Source organism: Drosophila arizonae, chromosome 2, assembly GCF_054131065.1.
Source record: "Drosophila arizonae isolate 15081-1271.41 chromosome 2, UAZ_ARI_1.0, whole genome shotgun sequence".
Taxonomy (NCBI): Eukaryota; Metazoa; Arthropoda; class Insecta; order Diptera; family Drosophilidae; genus Drosophila; species Drosophila arizonae.
This window is the reverse complement of record NC_142922.1, coordinates 21337612-21356333: the sequence shown is the minus strand read 5'-3', so window position 1 is coordinate 21356333 and position 18722 is coordinate 21337612. Positions and strand designations below refer to the sequence as shown.

The following is an 18722-nucleotide window of genomic DNA, read 5'->3' as shown; positions in this document are numbered from 1 at the left end:
CGATTAGCAAAATGTAGCGCAAAGGTTTGTAGGGCTTGTTGTTGTCGTTGTTGCTTCGGATCTACGTAACGCAAATGAGATAACAACAATAACAGCAACAACAACAGCATCAACAACAAACAACAACAACAGCAGCAGCAGGGAAAAGTAAAGGTATAATGGTGCACATAACCGGCTTTGGATTTGAAGCGATTCACTTTGCCAGAGAGACAATGCGGCGTATGCGTAATGTGCGCTTTCGGCTATCTGTGTGTGCGTATGGCTGCGTGTGTCTATGTGTGTGTGTGTGCGTGCGTCTCTGTGTGTGTTAAACCCTTTTGAGAAGTTATCTAATCCAATTAGGAGCTGTCGCAGCATTAAAGTTTTCGAGCGCAACATTGCGTAAAAAGCACAATGGGCGTGGCAGCGAGTCAAGGCGCTGCAGCGCTGGGGCCTCTCGAGGGGGCAGCTGCAAATGTTTTGGCACAAAATTTGTTGCTGATGTCTGTTGCTGTTTTTGTTGTTGCTCTCGATTAAGTTTCGAGCAGCAACTGACAAAATTCGTTATAAAATTGCATTGCAATGGACGTTGGCAGCAAACATTTTAAACAATTATAAAACTTGTTTTACGCTTCACATAGCTATACAAAAAAAAAAAATAAAAATAAAAATAAAAAGCAGCTACAACTGCAACAGCAACAGCTAAGTGCAGCCAACGATTTGCCATCAAATGCGCCACAGCTGTCAAGTGCAGCAACGCCCGCCTTTTCTTCTTCTTCTTTTTTATGTTTTTTTTTTTTTTTTTTTTTTTTTTTTTTTTTTTAATAGCACGTTTCGCAGTGAAAATTATTTCACAAATCAAGACTGAATTGCTGCTGTTCATTTTTCGGCATTTTTGATGGCAGCAAAATTTCGACGATTATTCAATTTATATATTTCGTTTGCCGAGCTATTTTTTGTTTACTTTAAGCCGGTTTTTGTAGGTAATAAAATAATGTGGACTCATTGGCTACACTTTTAGCATCTCTAATTAAAAACTTGTATTGAAATGTTATCAGAAAGTAGGATTTAATAAATCATTTAATCTACTTAAAATTCTTCTGCTATGAATTTGGTTTGAGTTCTTTTTCATAGTTCACAATATGAATGTACAATTTATATATATAATAGAGCAGTTATTTATTTACGCATTCAAAAATAAAAATTATGGTATAATCTAGCCTAAATTAATTGCATTGATTGCATTTTAAAGGCCTTTAGATAATAATTGAATTTAATTTGATTGGCAATTATCTAAGATTAATATCCTCTCAAAGTTAAGCTTTATTTAATACTTTCCATTATGCTCTGGCTTAGTATGAAATGGAATTAATACAAATTAAAGTTTATTTATTTATTAAAATATAAACTACTTACTGAGTACTCACAATTCTAATTTCATTCTCGATACTTCTTTTTAGCGTAATCCTTTATGATTCATAATCATAAAATGATGGCCAGAAAAAATCATATATTTAAAAATAAAAATAAAAAATTCAAGATGAATCAGTATATCATTGAATTTTAATTGATTTATAAGTTTTCGTTACTTGTAAAGCCTCATTCGATCAGTCCTCATTTTAGGAGCAATTTACACAATCAAAATGTCGGACAGTTCCTTTGAAGATGGTAAACTCATGGCTGTCATAGGCGACGAGGTGGGCGTTAGCTTTGCGCGCTTCCTCCCCTTCTACATTTGGTCTCCTTCATCTCGTTGCAGGACACCTGCGTAGGATTTCTGCTTGGCGGCATTGGCGAAATCGACGGTGAGCGTCAGCCCAACTTTATGGTCGTCGAGAAAGGTAGTTTGCGAGCTGCTGCATAATTATCCACTTTCATAGTTTGAAAGTCACTCAAAACTTTCGTGTTGTTCTTGCTGATTTGCAGACACGAGCGCTGAGGCCATTGACGAGTGCTTCAAGCGCTTTGTGGCACGCGAGGATATTGCCATTATAATGATCAATCAGATATACGCGGATATGATACGTGCCACCATCGACCAGCATCTGCTGCCAGTGCCCACTGTGCTGGAGATACCCTCAAAGCAGCAGGCCTACGATGTCCACAAGGACTCCATCTTGAAGCGAGCACGTGTGAGTATTGAGATAGTAAATTCCTTTCAGGTAAATTATATACATTGTCCGTCACGCAGGGCATACTTCAACCAGTTAAGCGTCGCCGTTAGTGCTCACTGTACAGTGAAGCTCTTCTAATAATTCCGCTTTCAATTTATATTACTCGAATTGTTGTATTAAATATGACGCTCATAGCATATGGCATCCGCTTTGAAAGGCTTTTGTCAGTGTTACAAACTCGATGGCACAATTGATTTGAAAACTTTCGGGGGAGAAAAAAAAGCCAAGAAAAGGAAAGCAAAGAAAACAAGCACCGCAAATATTTCGTGCAAGTTTTTCAAGTTTGCGTTTTAAGGAAATTGTCGAAAAGAGCAGCAGGCAAAATGGCAAAAATCTGTGGCAAACAAGAAGGGTTGCACGTTGCACGCTGCACGCTGCAAGTTGCATTGGCAACCGCAACAACAGCTCAAGCCATCACAGACGCAACGACAAAGTGAGCGAAAACGATACAAATAAGCGTTGAAAACGCCAATACATGGCAAAGCGTAGGGCGGAAACAAAAGCTCAACTAGATAGAAAGAGATGAAAAGCAGGAAGAGAGTGTGAGCAAGGGGGAGAGAGGGAGAGAGAAGGGATGGTGCAACGTTGAGAAGACACAACAAAAAGTAGCAGCAAACTCATGAAAAGACGGCGCACATTGATACAATTTACGTTGCAAGCGAGTTGAATTACTGTGCAGCATCTGGGGTGGGGCGCTAGCTAGCTACACTGGGCTACACAGTTTCGTAGAGCGCTTAGCGCAACAAAAGCATGCGAAAACAATATTTGCGCAAAGTATTTTGCAGCAAACTTTTCGCGCCAAGAAGTTAACGCAAAAGGCATTCAAAAAGTTGCGACAACTTTTTGGCGCCTTCTAGCAGTGGCATGTCGCGCATCGGAGTGGGCGTGGCGAGCCACTGCCGCCGCCAGAAAGTAGGCAGTGCATCGCGAGCAGCCAACACAAATCGACGCCTGGAAGTATGTGGCGCAGTAAATCGTAGCATACACACACACACACACACACACATCATATGCGGCCCACAGATAGCGCCTAGCGCCCCATTGAAATTTAATGAGCCGTGCAATTTGAGAGCAACCAAATGGCCAACTGTCAAAAACCAGCACTGCAGGTACGCAAATTCTGACAACAAAATGGCGTGCAACGATTTTCCAGGGCCTAATTAACCACACAGATGTCACAGTCGTTGCGCACCACCCAACACCCACCACCCCACCCTGCTTTGTGGGCATAGCAGCAGGCGGCGTTCACTGCGTACACGTAATCGCATATCGTTTGATCTGCCAAATGCATTCGACTGCACAACTCAACTGTAAACGCCACACCCACACACAGCTCCTTACCGTCCCTACTTCATGCTCCGCCTGGGACCAGCCCATTGCCTGCAGATAAATAGCCTGTTTAACAAAGGCCATTGAGTTTGTGGCGCTTGCTGCGAGAGTCCTTCAGTGGCAATAAAATCGCGTTGCATACATGTAGCAGGCCTCTTGTTGGACATGCGATCTAAATGCTGACTAATTTTTGATTATTTATCGGCTTGTTAATAGATTCTCCGGCATTTATTGGTTTTTAATAACGATGCCTTTGGCATAGTTCCCTTATTTTATACCATAAACTAGCCTCTCTTCCAACCAATCCAACACCTTTCCTGTCCTTCTCCATTCCCTTCAAGCGCCCTTCCACTCTGTCCCTCTCCTTTCCACACCCACAATATACTATACTATGCTATACTATACTATAACTATACAATAATTCCCCATTGACTTCTGCCCAAGGTCATTGACCTCTGCCCAAGGTCATTGACCTCTGCCCAAGGTCATTGACCTCTGCCCAAGGTCATTGACCTCTGCCCAAGGTCATTGACCTCTGCCCAAGGTCATTGACCTCTGCCCAAGGTCATTGACCTCTGCCCAAGGTCATTGACCTTTGCCCAAGGTCATTGACCGTTGCCCAAGGTCATTGACCGTTGCCCAAGGTCATTGACCTCTGCCCAAGGTCATTGACCTCTGCCCAAGGTCATTGACCTCTGCCCAAGGTCATTGACCTTTGCCCAAGGTCATTGGCCGTTGCCCAAGGTCATTGACCGTTGCCCAAGGTCATTGACCGTTGCCCAAGGTCATTGACCTTTGCCCAAGGTCATTGACCTTTGCCCAAGGTCATTGACCTCTGCCCAAGGTCATTGACCTCTGCTCAAGGTCATTGATCTTTACCCAAGTTCATTGACCTCTGCCCAAGGTCATTGACCACTGCCCAAGGTCCACTGACCTCTGCTCAAGGTCCACTGACCTCTGCTCAAGGTCCACTGACCTCTGCTCAAGGTCCACTGACCTCTGCTCAAGGTCCACTGACCTCTGCTCAAGGTCCACTGACCTCTGCTCAAGGTCCACTGACCTCTGCTCAAGGTCCACTGACCTCTGCTCAAGGTCCACTGACCTCTGCTCAAGGTCCACTGACCTTTGCTCAAGGTCACTGAGGCCTCCTCACTCTGCCCACCTCTCTCTGCCCACCTCTCTCCGCCCACCTCTCTCTGCCCACCTCTCTCTGCTCACCTCTCTCTGCCCACCTCTCTCTGCCCACCTCTCTCTGCCCACCTCTCTCTGCCCACCTCTCTCTGCCCACCTCTCTCTGCCCACCTCTCTCTGCTCACCTCTCTCTGCCCACCTCTCTCTGCCCACCTCTCTCTGCTCACCTCTCTCTGCCCACCTCTCTCTGCCCACCTCTCTCCGCCCTTGCAAGGGTCCCCTTATATAGCTTTGTCTGGGGTACAGAATTTTCCAATAAACGTACGAATGCTAGAACCAGATTTTATTGTGTGCTAATGAAAAACTATGAACCTTTTTAAGCCTTTTTAAATATTACATGAAGACTCCTTTTAGATTATCTTAGACAGCAAAAGTTAAGTGAATATACTTATTAAGGCAGTCCAAAAATACATTGATTGGGCGAAGCAAGACTGTACATATCGCAGATACTTAGGAGCCGGTGTTGGAATCAGAGTCTTCTCCTAGGTCTAGTTCAATCATCTAACTAATCAGTGGGCTATATTACATAGGCGATAAACCAGGCTGTTTGTTTGTTTGTAGGCTCGCAAGATATTCTTTCTTGAGATTCAACTCTCAAGTGCCAAAGGGTAAGACCTAGCGATTTTCTGTCTGTGTGCTATATAATAATTTTATTTATATATGATTTTCACAATTATCAGTATCCCAGCGATTCATATTTATTTCCCATATTTTCAATTTTTTAATGAGCAATAGAGGAAAAAGTCTGGAGCTTGATAACTTGAGCCCGAAATCATACATATATCCATACCTTTGGGCCCTCATATGTTGCAGAGACAGTTGCTGGCAGAGTGCAACTATTTTAAATTAAAATACAAGTCGCACAAGGCACAAGCAGAAGCGTCAATTGTCTGGCCGGAGGATATAGGGGACGCTTTGCTATACGACTTTTGACTTTCGTTTGAAGTAAAAGAGAGGAAAAAAAAAAAAACGAATAAACAAATGAATGACAAAAGTCGTCGAGGCTGCTCTATGGCTGCATAAACAGTGGATGGCTGTAAAAGTTTTGCAGCGTCTATGGCGTAAAAATATAAATAAAATTATTCAAAAAAGAAAGTAATTTTGAATAACCATGACAGCGCTTAAACACAAACAGCTGAATGCAATTTGAAAATGAGAAAATGAATTGTGCAAAATAAAAGCGGCTGACAGAGACTGAGCAAGCTGAGACAGCAGCCAACAAAGAGCCAGAGAAAACACAATACTTAGCCAATGTAAATGAGATGCAGGGACCTGAAATATCTCTACAGCCGCTTGACGAGCACTTCAAGAGCAAATTGAAACTAGCAACTGCAACGAGCAGCAACCACATTTTTAACATTCCAGCTGCAAAGAAAACCCAGAAGTGAACAAAGGAGCTGTTTTGAAGAGTGTGGCTGCCAAGCACTCTGTATAAGCGCTTTGGTATGATGGGTATAAATGAAGATAGAAGAGAAGAGAAAAGAAGAGACATAAATGAAAATGATAAATAAAGTTGCAAACGGTCGAAGTGTTAACTTCTTTCTTAGATTTAACAAATCAGGTGTGTAATGGAAAAGTATATTGACTTATATTTTGTAATATATAAACATATCAATATATATGCATAAAATATACTGGTTTAAACATATAACTCAATTATACACATTTAGAATTTACAGGGTATTTTACAAAACGAGCATTTTGCACAAATAATCATACTGAAAATTGACCACAAAATGCTTGCAATATTCGTAATGCAAATTAACAAATGAAATTGGCCCACAGAAAATTAACTGGCAGCTCTCAAGTAGATGGACAAGGCAACATCTCCATCGGTTGGTCGCAGCACCACCACCACCCCCACTACCACCACCAACAACAACAAAAATAGAGAACTGAAGCAGCAGTTGGGGAGGAGTCATAAAATTATTGCGTTTGGACGCTGGCAGCTTCAATCAGTTGAGCACAGACAGCACAAAAGATGCCCGCACGGACAATTGCAGGCACTTGACACTATGGCAGAAGAAGCAGAAGAAGAAGAAGGAGATGAGCAGTAGCAGCAGCAGCAGTGGCAGTCGGACTCGATGTGCTCGAAAACAAAGTTAATTAAATGATCTGATCTCCATTATTCCCAAGAGCTATTCTCAATTACAAAATTGAAATGAGCAAAAGCACACGAGTAAGCTGGCCACTTCACACACACACACACACACACACACACACATACACACACACACAGAATTACTGCGAGAGGCGTGTGGCTATCCTGGGAGACTTTCAGTGTTGCCACCCACACACAAATAAACACATACATGCACACACACATTAACACAGACAGCACACACACAGGCGCAAACTTGGCCAAATTGTAACTCGAATGTCAAAGAAAGCTTGGAAAGTGAAATGAACGCCGAAGATTGAAGTGCACCCGGAGGCGGGTAGCTGTGTGTGCGTGTGCGTGCATACATATGTATGTATTTGGGATATCGTTTCAGTTATACATATTATAGGGTGTGAGCTGGGCTTTTGCCCCGGAGGCGTGGCACTGGTGGTGCAGTGCAATCGGCACAGCACAAAGCGTTTCATTAACAATTGCAAATTGGTATCAATTCATGACAGACATTCAAATGTCTCGTTGCGTTCGTGTGTGCCATTGCAGAGCTCACAGACACACGTGGCGTATGTGTGTTGAACTCAATTCTCCGATTCACTGAGCTAAACAAAATCATTGAAACTGCCATTGCCTGTGCTCTCAGCCTGCCTCTCTGCCCGCTCGCCATAGCAGTGATAGACTTAGAGAGAGAGGGAGAGAGAGAGAGAGAGAGTGAGACAAAGAGAGGGGGAGAGAGTGAGAGAGGTCAAAGTTGATGCTGTCTGGAGTGAGATATTGACACATATATTGTATTGAGCACTTGGCCCTTGTTAAGACCGTGATAGGACTGGCCCGTACACACAAATTGTGCGTTTAATTAGCCTAAGCAGCGCCCGTTGTTGTCTATAGCAATCCACAGACTACATAGCGCAACATATATCTACATGCATACATATATTTATTCAGGTGAAGGCTGACAAATGGCTTTATGGAGTGCATTAGACGACTGCAAGCAGACATTTGAATTAGTCAAGCGGATGCCGTTGCATTTAATTAATTAGTTTGAATTTAAATTAAGTCGATTTCATCAATGACAGCGTCGACAAGAATGTCGTTGTTCTGCTCATTGATTGGAGGCGTGTCTATTTGCTTGTCTCCGGCATGTCGTGGGTGGCCATCACTTTACCTAATTTGTATTCGAAGCACATAGAGAAACAACAGCAACGGCAGCAGCAATGGCAGCAGCAGAAGACACTGCTATGGCGTTACAGTTAGATTTGATTGAATGCCTCCTGCCATGCTGGATAGTGAAACAGTCTCAGAGCAATATCCACCTTCAGCCAGCATCGCCACCCACTGAGCCGAGTCAAGGATTAGGCAGCTGAGCAGCTTTTAGCTGTGACGCGTGCTTGGGGTTTTCCAAGTAATTGGCACCGAGTCAATCGACATGTCGAGCGGATTAACAAATTAGATTCCCTATTCTCTATTGCATCCAGTAAGTAGCCAGCGTATTGGCTTTCGGTTTGTAATTAATTTTTGTTGGACAAGAGAGCGGAAGGAAGCTGTGCAAATAAATATCATAGAACTAACATGATTAGATTAAAAAACTGAGTTTTCCTTATTTCATTAAGTGTCGATTCCATTTATCCAAGTTGCAATTAAAGGGAACTAATCCCAGTATATTGAGTTGCATTCTAGGGACTCGCCCCTAAAGCCCTGCATATGCATAATAATATGTTCCATCACATGCCCGAACTAGAGCTATAAAGCCAACTTCACGGTGGCATTTCGTAATGTAATTCATAATTTGGAATAGTTTGGCATATTAGTTTCAGGCATTGTAATGCGGCTTTGTTTGTGCTAGCGGAAGCCGCACTTAAGCGCCTCACCAATTTGCCAAGCATTTGAACTGCAGTTGCAACACCACCAGCACCACCAGCACCACCAGCACCACAGTCAGTCAGCCAACAGGAATGCCTTTGTTGCTGCCGCAATCCAGCGCTGTTTTGGTCTACTTCATATGCATAACAAATGAATGGCTTTTGCATTGTGTTATGCCAGAGTTAGAGCCGCAATGCCAGCCGAAAAAGAAAGCAACAAATATGTAATACGGCGCGCAGATATATGAACAATTGAAACAGTAAAAAGAAGTCGCAGACTATAGCCAGTAAATACAATTGCGCTTATAGAAATAGATAAAAATGCATAAAAACTAACAATTGCAAATATTTAGTCGGAAATAAAAATGGAAAATGGAAATTGGACTTTTTTGCTACAGGCGGCCACAAAAATGTGCAGAAAAATTTCTATAAAAATGGCTGTCTAAAGTGTGCCACACACACACACATATACACACACGCCTACACATATGCAGCAACAATAAAATGGCGTTTGGGGTAGCAGACGCCATCATTTTTTGGGGTAATGCAAAATTACGTTATAACGGCATAAATTTAAATAAATGCCGGTCTCGGGATTTTTATGCATTTTTACCGCATAACAAATACTTGTGCTGGCCCCGGTACTATCGCTCTAATGCGCCTTTGTTGCCTGACACGCCTCCACTACTCACACACACACACACACACATATATATACACAAAGACATAGCCAAACAGCTCTTAACTATTCCCCTGGCTGCTACTGCTGCTACTGCTTCTGCTGCTGCTGCTGCGGTTGCCTCCGCTGCATTTGGCTAGTGAAATTTCCTTCCGTTTTCATTGGCACACCCGCAACCTAAAGCCACACGCTGGTGTGCCTTTGTGTGCATGTGCCTCTGTGCGCATGTGTGTGTTTCAGGGTATTGCTGGCTGTTATTTGTATGCCTCTAAAATTATGCAAAGTAATCCTGTCTGCTGCTGTGCTCGGGGCGCTCAGCGCTCTCATTTCGCGCCGATATTCGCAATTGTTAACGTAATAAGCGGTTTTAAGTGTGAGCTGCACCTGTCCTCCTCTCTCTCTCTCTCCGCCTCTCCGCCCGCCGTCTGAGTCGCGTCTGTTGCATGAGCAAATATTTGGCCACCTTAAGCGACAGTCAGCGGTTGCAGCAGTGCAGCACAAACTTGGCCAATTAAATGGCCAACCGCTGGCGTAGACCAGAGCTGCCTGGCTGGCTGGTTGGCTGGCTGACTGGCTCTCGGTCCCAGCTGTAGTATTTCTTTTGCGGCGTCGCCCCTTGCCGCACCGCTTGCGCCCACCGTCGCTCACCGGATGTGGCTGCGCCATGCTTTTCGGTTTACGTAGTAAATTAACTTCCGTTTTATTTGTAAGATTTCCTTTCGCTCTGCTCGTTGTTCGTTTGCCTTTTATTTTATTTTCCTTTTCTTTTTTTCTGCTTCTTCCTCTTTTTGTGCTACCGATCCTGGCCATGGCCTTTCTCACATCACCCTCCCCCCCTGCAGCACCCGCCACAGCCCAGCACCCTTTTGTTACTTTATTTTTGGGCACTGTGGGTCTGGCTGCTGCTGCTTTTGTATATTTTTAAGCGCTTTTTCATTCAATTTGCGAAATTGAAGTGGGAATTGAGAAATAAATTTCGTTTCGTGTGTTTCGGCAGGCACACCAATTCCGATGCCAACTCTCAGACTTGACTTTGCGTGCCAGCACACGAATGCAGCGGATATGGCCTGAGACTCGACCGCCCAAGCTGGGCGGAATTAGGTGAAATGCAAACGTTTTACTTAATGAAATAATTGAGGCATCTGAAGGTCGGCAACGGCAACGGCAATGGCAGCGGTAACGGCAACGGCAACGGAAATGGGCGCATTTAAATGCTGCATAAAGCGCATTTCCGTTCGCTGTCCCTCACTCCACAGTCATGGACAGAGACATAGCCATAGCTGGCCCACTTTTGGGCTGCACTTGAATTGGTCGGGTACACAAAGATAAATAGCTGCAACCGCAAGTGAATGCTATGCAAATTTTCTTGCCTGACATTTATGCAAGCGTCGAATGAAGCTAAGAGCAGAGTAGAGCACGGCAAAAAGGACATCGAACGGCCGTAGTGGGGCGAATGAATACAAAGCGAGAGTTTTGCATGATGCTCGTGCATTTTAGCTTATCTAAGATGATGCAGACGAGCAGACACATGAAGTCAGTTTGTTCCCAGCTGGCAGTTGGCAGTTGGCAGCTCCCAACTACTGAGCCGTAGATACATCTGGTCACTCATTGGATCAGCCATTCGTGTATTCATAGTGCTGGCTAGCTGTTGTCAGGGGTTACCTGGCCTGCTTATCACAAGTGCGGCGTCTTGATTCTTTGTGAGCGTTTGTCATTTCGTGCTCCACAAAGTAGAGCATGGGCGTCCTTTGGCTCCTCAAGCATTTTCAATTTGTATTAAAAGCTTTTGGCAGGCGGGAGGCAAGCTTAACATATGCATTAAGACGTGAGCTTCATGCCAGAGTAAAAAAGAAACTACGCAGCCCGCCCTATTCGCTTCTATCTCTTACTCTCTCCTTTTCTCTCTCCCTCTGCTTTTATAACTGCCTTGTCGAAGTTGTCGTCCAATTTGGGTTGATAATTTCACGGTTTGTTGACAACTCAGGTGGACAAAACGTTGTGTGTCTACCGATGCTGACCCCGACGACTCAGATTTGTCTGGGCTCATAGCAAACGAGCAATGCTTTTGAGTATTCCACTTTCCCACACCGCCCCCGCACTGTCATCACCTATGCCTTGTCCAGAAGCCATTGTCATGGCATTTACATGCACTGCTGGCTGCCACTAAGCACTAAGCCCCAACTATGTGACCCTTGCCAGGCCACGCCATTCGAGCGAGCGAGACACCCAGCCACTATTTAGCAGAGCCCGACTTTGACTCAAGCAAGCGAGTTTTATATGTCAATTGATTGCCTTGTCAATTGCTTTATGGCTCAGTATGCCCGTAAATGTATTACTGGCACTGAATGGCTCTCAAGTGTGTGCTACACAAATCTATGTTGATCAAGAGAGCATAAGAGATTTATGCGCTAGGCTCCAGCAAGAAACTCTGCCAGCTGTAAGAGATACCAATAATCCACTGAATGGCCAGGTCTTGGATAATGATGCCCTTCATGTATATTAGACCACGTAACTATTCATTATAAATTTACACAGACTTAGTTAAGGACACCACAAGTTTGCTAAGCTAGAATGATTAGATTGATTTCCTTCTATGGCACTCCATAGGCTCGTTTCAATAAGATTTAATTATTTAAACTTCGCACAAAATCTATTTAAGCAGCTGACGTCTCGACGCATCAACTAATCCATCAATCGCACTCGATGGATCTGGAAGGCGAAACTCCTTAAACTCGCCACTAACTCAATGCTGTAATTTTCATATACTTCCGCTGGCTTAACACTTGCCAATCTCCTCAGCTCAGTTTTTTGCTGCCTTCGCACTCGATATCTCATTACAAGAGCAACATTTTTATTTAAACCGATTGAGTGATTTATTGTAATTTATTTCATTTAAATCGTTTGTCTGACACAGCGCGCAGCATGTCCCAATAAAACACAAAAAAAAAAAAAAAAAAAAAAAAAAAAAAAACAGCGGAAACGAAGTAGAAGGCAAACCCACACACAGAGTCAAGCCAACCCGCCAACAGGCAAGCCGAAAAAAAGAGCCGTGAATTTTACAATACATTTTACAGCTGGCGGTGGAGCACGCACCGCTGACCAGCGACAGCAGTGGGGCGCTGTCTCGCCCACTGTGCGCATTTAAATGTTGGCTGCCAGCAAAACGAGCTGAAAAAGTGAAAAGTGAAAAAAAAGAAAGAGCAGAAGATGCAGAGAAGTCCAGACATGGACAACATTGGATATTTGGTATACGTCGCTGCTGATGGGCCGATGATCTGTCGCTGGGCGACAACTCCACTGTGGCTGTCAGCTGCTACCCTGTATAGGGTGCTGTATAGGGTATGCTCTGGGCTGCAGGCAGAGCGCAAGGCAAAGCAATTACTAAAGAGCTAAAAACTTTCCAAAGCAAGCGGCTGTCCTGCTCTTTCCTTACCTTAACCCAAAATGTATTTATCAGTTGGGCCGATCTTTGCCTTCACTTTTAGAGTATCTTAAAGCAGGACAGCTTTTATTATTGATGTTTGCAGTTTCTCTCTTCTTTTTTTTTAATTTTATTTTTTGCGTGCTCAGTTCAGTTGCTTTCGCTTGTATTGACTTCATTTTAAATTGGCGGTTAAATCTGTTTGAAATTGTCACGCAATCACACACCAACACGCACACATACACAGAGACAGACCTCAACACACACACACAAAGAGAGACAGAGAGCGACTGACGAGGCTCAGTGCGGATTCTCGGTCGGCTGCTGTTTTTAGTGATTTTACTTTTGCATACTTTTTGCATTGCATACTTTCGTGCGCTCTGGCGACAGCGACGCCAGCCGCGACTGCGACGGCGACAGCAGCCGCACTCGGCGCAATCAACGCAACGAGGCATTAATTTGTTGTACACTGTGTGACATAATTGGGTGACAGTGCGGCAAAAACAAGTTGTGGCCCAGCATTCTGCTGAGTGTCGGCTTACCCTACCACCCTCCCTTGCACACCTAGCCTTTCTCACTCTCTCTTTCTCTCTCTCTTTCACACACTCACTCGCTTACGCCTGCTGGCTGTGTTTGTGCGCTTTTGCCACCGCATTCAAGTTTATTAGCCTATGAAAAATTTGTTAGGCGCTGCTCTTTTCTCCTGGCATAGCATTCAAATTTTTAATTAATGCAGTCGCAACTCAGCTCAAGCCTCTACCCACTGCGCTAGCCTGCCTCGCTGCAGTTTTTAAAGGATTTTTTTTTTTTTTTTAATATGCGGAATTGATTTTGACACCTGGAAGCTGTCTGTTTGCAAACGTCTGCCACAAGCCCTCCCCTCTGCATACATCACTCCGTTTCACTGTGCGAACGAGCGTCTATATGCATATGGGCAGAGCTCTGACCCTGACTCGAAATGCAACTTGAACGGGAGCTCCTTTCTGGACAGCATTTGGGGCAACCACAACAAGATTCTTATGCTGCCCGGCCCTCTCACTCTTTCTCTCCTTCTGCCTCTAGTCTCAACGTTGCGGTCGTTGGGGTTTCGTTTGTGTGCTTAAAGAGCAAAGCACACAACATACATGTGTAATATATTTTACCCCCTTGTCCGTCGTCTTGGCAGTTCCTCTGCTTAACTTGTCCTTAACACTCTTTTTGTCGCTCGCTCAGCCCCTTCTGAGGAGATAATGCGCTCGGTCAGCTAATTATGGCTGTGAGGCGGACTGCAATGCCAGCTTTTAATTTAATTCGTTCGCATTGCACACATTTGTGGTGCTTAAATGGCTATGAAATTTGGTTCTGATATTTTTGGTTTTATTGTGCGCAATTTGCCTAAACAATTGAGTTTTAAATTAATTTTCAATTGAATTCCTAAATTGGGTATTGTATGGCAATGCGAAAAATCAATAGCAATAAGAGCGTTAAATTAAAATGGAATTTTTTAAAGCAGTTCACGTAGCTCTTTATGAGAGAATTTTAATGGATCTGTCCAGGTATCAAATAGTATTTGTATAATTAATCAATAACTCACATACAGTTTCCATTTCAATTCAGTTTTAATTAGTTTTATATGGACTGCTTGGCAGTCTCAGTGACATTTGAAAAATGAATGTATGTGAATATTACTGATATGTAATATATGTCTAATCTCTTAATATAGCTTAAATTACCTTTATATATTTGAAATGACGATCTGTTACTTTGTAAAATACTTATTCCCATGCAACACTAGGCAACACAATTGAGGACTCACGCTTAACTCATGATGGCATGCATTTTATATGTATATGGCTATTTATTATTGGCTATTGAAAATAAAACAAGTGCGTGCAAAAAGCCACAATAGAACTGTGAATATTGTGAAATTTACACACATTTAACGGAAGTGCCTGTGTGTGCGTGTGTGTGGGTCTGTGGGCATGTGTGTGAGGAAGCACTTAGCCTGGAAACAATAGCCAATAAAGTGCATGAAAAAACTAATTGAAATTTGGTACAACAAAACTGAAGTACAAACAATGCGCATGAAGAGCTCATATTGAAATAAAAATTACGCCGTAAATCGACCAGCAGCAACAACAATAGCAACAACAACAGCAATAACTGTTTGACAGTTAAGTGCACAATAAGCCCAACAGCAGCGCTTGCAGCAACAACAACAACCAGGAGCTGCAGCTGTAACACGCTGCATATTAAAAATTAATAAAATTCATAACTTTGGCTGCACATTTTATTATTTACATGCAATAAATAAATGATTGAAATTCCATAATTTGCGCAAGTGAACAGAAGAAGAAGAAGAATACATACATAAATAAGTGAGAGGGCGTTGCCATTTTTGTTGCTGTTGTTGCCGTTGTTGTTGTTGTTGTCGTCGCAGTTCCAGCGGATGCAGAAAGTGGAATATTTTAATTGTTGCCACGTTCATTGATTTAACATTTAACGGGGTTTTTGTTGTTCCCCTTTGTGCGGCTAAGCAGCGCGAGCCGGAAGCCGGAAGTGGCGAACGCCATTCGCGTCTGACGCGAGGCGCATGTAAATAAACTCCGCCCGCGTATGAGTGTGTGTGCCTTTGTCCTTGCCTACACATATATACAGTATACATATGTATATATATATATACATATATGATATGACATGCCATGATGCTGGCCTTTATCTGACGTTGTGTGCATTCCCTGCACCCGCGGGTTATTGAAAAGTAACAACAGCAGCAACAGCAATAGCAACAACAACACCAGCCACATGCACTGTTGATATACACGACATAAAGCTGTAATGATTATAGCAACAATTGCAACAACAACTAAAGCTGCAACAGCAGCAGCAGCAACAGCAGCAACCATGGACTCGTGTCGCGTGCGCAACAATTGAAAATTCAATTAAAAGTCTTTATTAAAATAAAATGCGCTATAAACTGCCAGCAGCCACGCCCAGCTTGCCCAAAAGCGCCATTTCGATAGTCTGGTCAACCTTCGGCGACCCTGGGCAAGAATTCGCTTGGCAGCAGCAGCAGCTCTTGGCAGTTGCGCCTTTTGTGCTCACCTGCTGTGACACGCCCCCTACCAATATGCAGCCCCTCTGTCAACCCTAGCACACACTGTGTTGTGGTTTCTTCTTTTTTTGAATCTGAAGCGCAACAAAGTTAATTTGGGTTTTTGTTGTTGCCAATTTTAAATGGTTGTTATTGTTGTTATTATTGAAATTGCTGACGTTGTTGTTGTTGTTATTGTTGATTCGGTTGGGTTCAGTTTGGTTTGGCTTGGTCTGGTTTGGTTTGGTTTGGCCTGTGTTCGTAAGTGATTTTAATTAATTTAAATTCGAATTAAAGCGGTTTGTCCGATTAAAACTCAAAAAATTCGCAACAATGATCGCCGACATAATTAAAATTTAACAACATTTTCGATTCGCAATGCATTTATACAAATTGCACATTATTTAAATTGCAATGCATGCACATAAATATACACATCTATATATATAAAGATATATTTACACATATGAATTGAAAAATAAATAACACTTGCAGGTCATTTCATTAATTGGCCATAGCAAATAAAGAAGAGCCGTAGATGACCTCTCTGTACTCTGAACTCCAAAAGTAAACGAAACATGTAAATGTAAAGTGTAAAATACCTACTCAAAATATAATTGAAATTAAATTTCCCATCTTATTTATTTACAATATTTACAGATTTTTAATTTTCAATTAATTTAAGAAAAGCTTTTGAATTTAATTTCACATCTTCATATATTTTGGCGCAATGAGCGAGCGTATCAGCTATATTCCAGCAGTGTGGAGTCTAATTTATCTCTGTGGATGCATTGCAAACTTCACGACTAACTTATTATACTCTCTGCAGGTTCAATGGATTTGCACAGGACTCCCCAAAGCTCCAGCTAAGTCGTTGTTATTGCATTCGCAAGATAAATGAGGCTCCATGCCAGTTGCTGCCGCTCCACTACGTAGTCGACTCTAAAAAGCAGCTATGTAGCCTTCGTGGCAGTGCCAAGGTAAACAAACATCTCGGATTAACAGTCGACGCTGGTCAGTGGGGCAGTCGAGGCAGCATTAGGTCCATGGACATGGACATGGACATGGATGTGCAGCATCTACAGCTGCTGCTGCTGCTACTGCTGCTGCTCCTGCTCCTGCTCCTACTTCTCCACCTGCTCTTGCTGCTGCTGTTGCTGTTGTTGTTGTTGTTGTTGTTGCTGTATGCAATGTACACCTTGCACTTGGCCAAGCGCCCAAAGTTGTTTACACTTTTCGAGCAGGACATAAGAGGCATGACAAAACACGAGGCAAACAAAACTAAAGCTGTAAATAGTGGACCAGCAGGACTCGTGCCCAGATCCAGCTAAAAAACGCAGCAGCCAACCAAAAACTTCAGTCAGCTTCGGCCTCAGCTTCAGCTTCAGCTTCAGCTTCAGCTTCAGCTTCTCCATTAGCAGCGGGCAGTCGCCGTGTAGAGGCGCTTGACCAAACTAACTAAAGTTGACTAAAAGCAGTTTATCCAGCTGCAAGGCGTGGCAGCTGGCCACCAGGCCAGGGGCGTGAATGCAGGGCGTAGCTCTGTGCACGTGCAAGGCGCACGTGTATTTGGCACTTGGCCATTGTTGCCTTTACCTTTGTCTCTACATCTTTGCTCTGTGACTGACTGTGCCAGTGTCCGCGCGTCTGCGTGTGGCTGTGTGTGTGTGCTTAGACTTTAAGACTGGCTAAGCAAGCTTTTGTGGTGCCGAGTTAAACAAGAAGTGGCCAAGCTGAACCACTTGCCGGGTGTCAGCGCAGTCGACGGCCACTGAATGCCAGCCGGCCCGAAAAAAAATATATATATATATATCTATTCACACAAAAGAATACCGCCTGGCATAATCAGCTCGGTGAAGTCGCGCGTTTTGGCCGTCGCAATCGCCATGGAAATGTTGCATTTATAATTCGCCAAAAACAACACAAAACAACAACAAGAGCAGCTAAATATCGTTAGCCAAAGATATCCACTCATGGAGATGCCCTGTACTGAAAACCCCTCAAGCATATACTCAGATTACATGATTTGTACACTCTGAGCAGCATCTGTTCCTCTCCCTCTAGTGGATGAGCTTTATAGTTCTTTAGCTAATCCAATGAAATGTAAGAATGTAGGTTTTATATTGCTTCTGCTGTTAAGAATCTGACCTTCACCAACATGATGCAGCACATTTAAAGTTTTATCAAAGCCAATTTGCATTCAATTCAATGAGCTCTTGGCAAATATTCTTTTCCATTCGTCTGGAAAGTCTTTGATAGTCCAAACTGAATATGGAAAATTAAACATATTTTTCAATTTCTTAAAGCCTTAAACTACACTAGTTAGGATTTTAAAAGTAATACTGCATGATTTTAATGTGATCCTATTATACTATTGCAAAATTTGTAAAACTACTGAAACACATATTAATTTGTGATAAATGAAGTAAACAAAAAATTACTCAAGAAATTAATATCTTTTAACCCCTAGATTCTGTTTGATATAGAAAATAGATAGTACTTACATTCGATAATTATCAATTTTTAATGGGTATCAATTGCCAGTAAACATAATAAGAATGTATGTACACAAGCAACTGACTTCCCAGGCCTTCAGCTGCCTTTAGCATACATTTAGCCACCACAGCTTCGATCAAGCCTTTTTGGTAAAATCCATTTGGCAGTGTGTACAGGGTATAACAAAAGGAGTCGAAGTATTGCTGGATGGCTGTTAGGTTTCTTGCGTAGCCATTAGACAGGTCCTGGCAGCGTTTCCGCTGCCGCCCCAAAGACTTTAGACAAGTTTTCACGGCTGGCTGCAGGTGAACCTCATCCGACTTGCACCCTGCCCCGAGCCAAGCTCTATTATCCGTCAAGGGGGGATGGATGGGGTGTAATAGAAATGTTCTTTTCGTTGTTTTATGC

At 43.1% G+C, this 18722-nt stretch overlaps 1 protein-coding gene across 1 annotated transcript; it reads left to right on the top strand.

The window, feature by feature from the left end:
* The first annotated feature begins 1521 nt into the window (after positions 1–1521).
* Vha14-2 (Vacuolar H[+] ATPase 14kD subunit 2) lies at positions 1522–6801 on the top strand. The gene is made up of 7 exons (XM_089476657.1): positions 1522–1676; positions 1739–1820; positions 1906–2111; positions 2171–2586; positions 5028–5281; positions 5354–6234; positions 6459–6801. The coding sequence occupies exons 1-4, from the start codon at positions 1623–1625 to the stop codon at positions 2201–2203; spliced, it is 375 nt and encodes a 124-aa protein (XP_089332783.1). The 5' UTR covers positions 1522–1622; the 3' UTR covers positions 2204–2586; positions 5028–5281; positions 5354–6234; positions 6459–6801.
* Positions 6802–18722: the final 11921 nt, after the last annotated feature.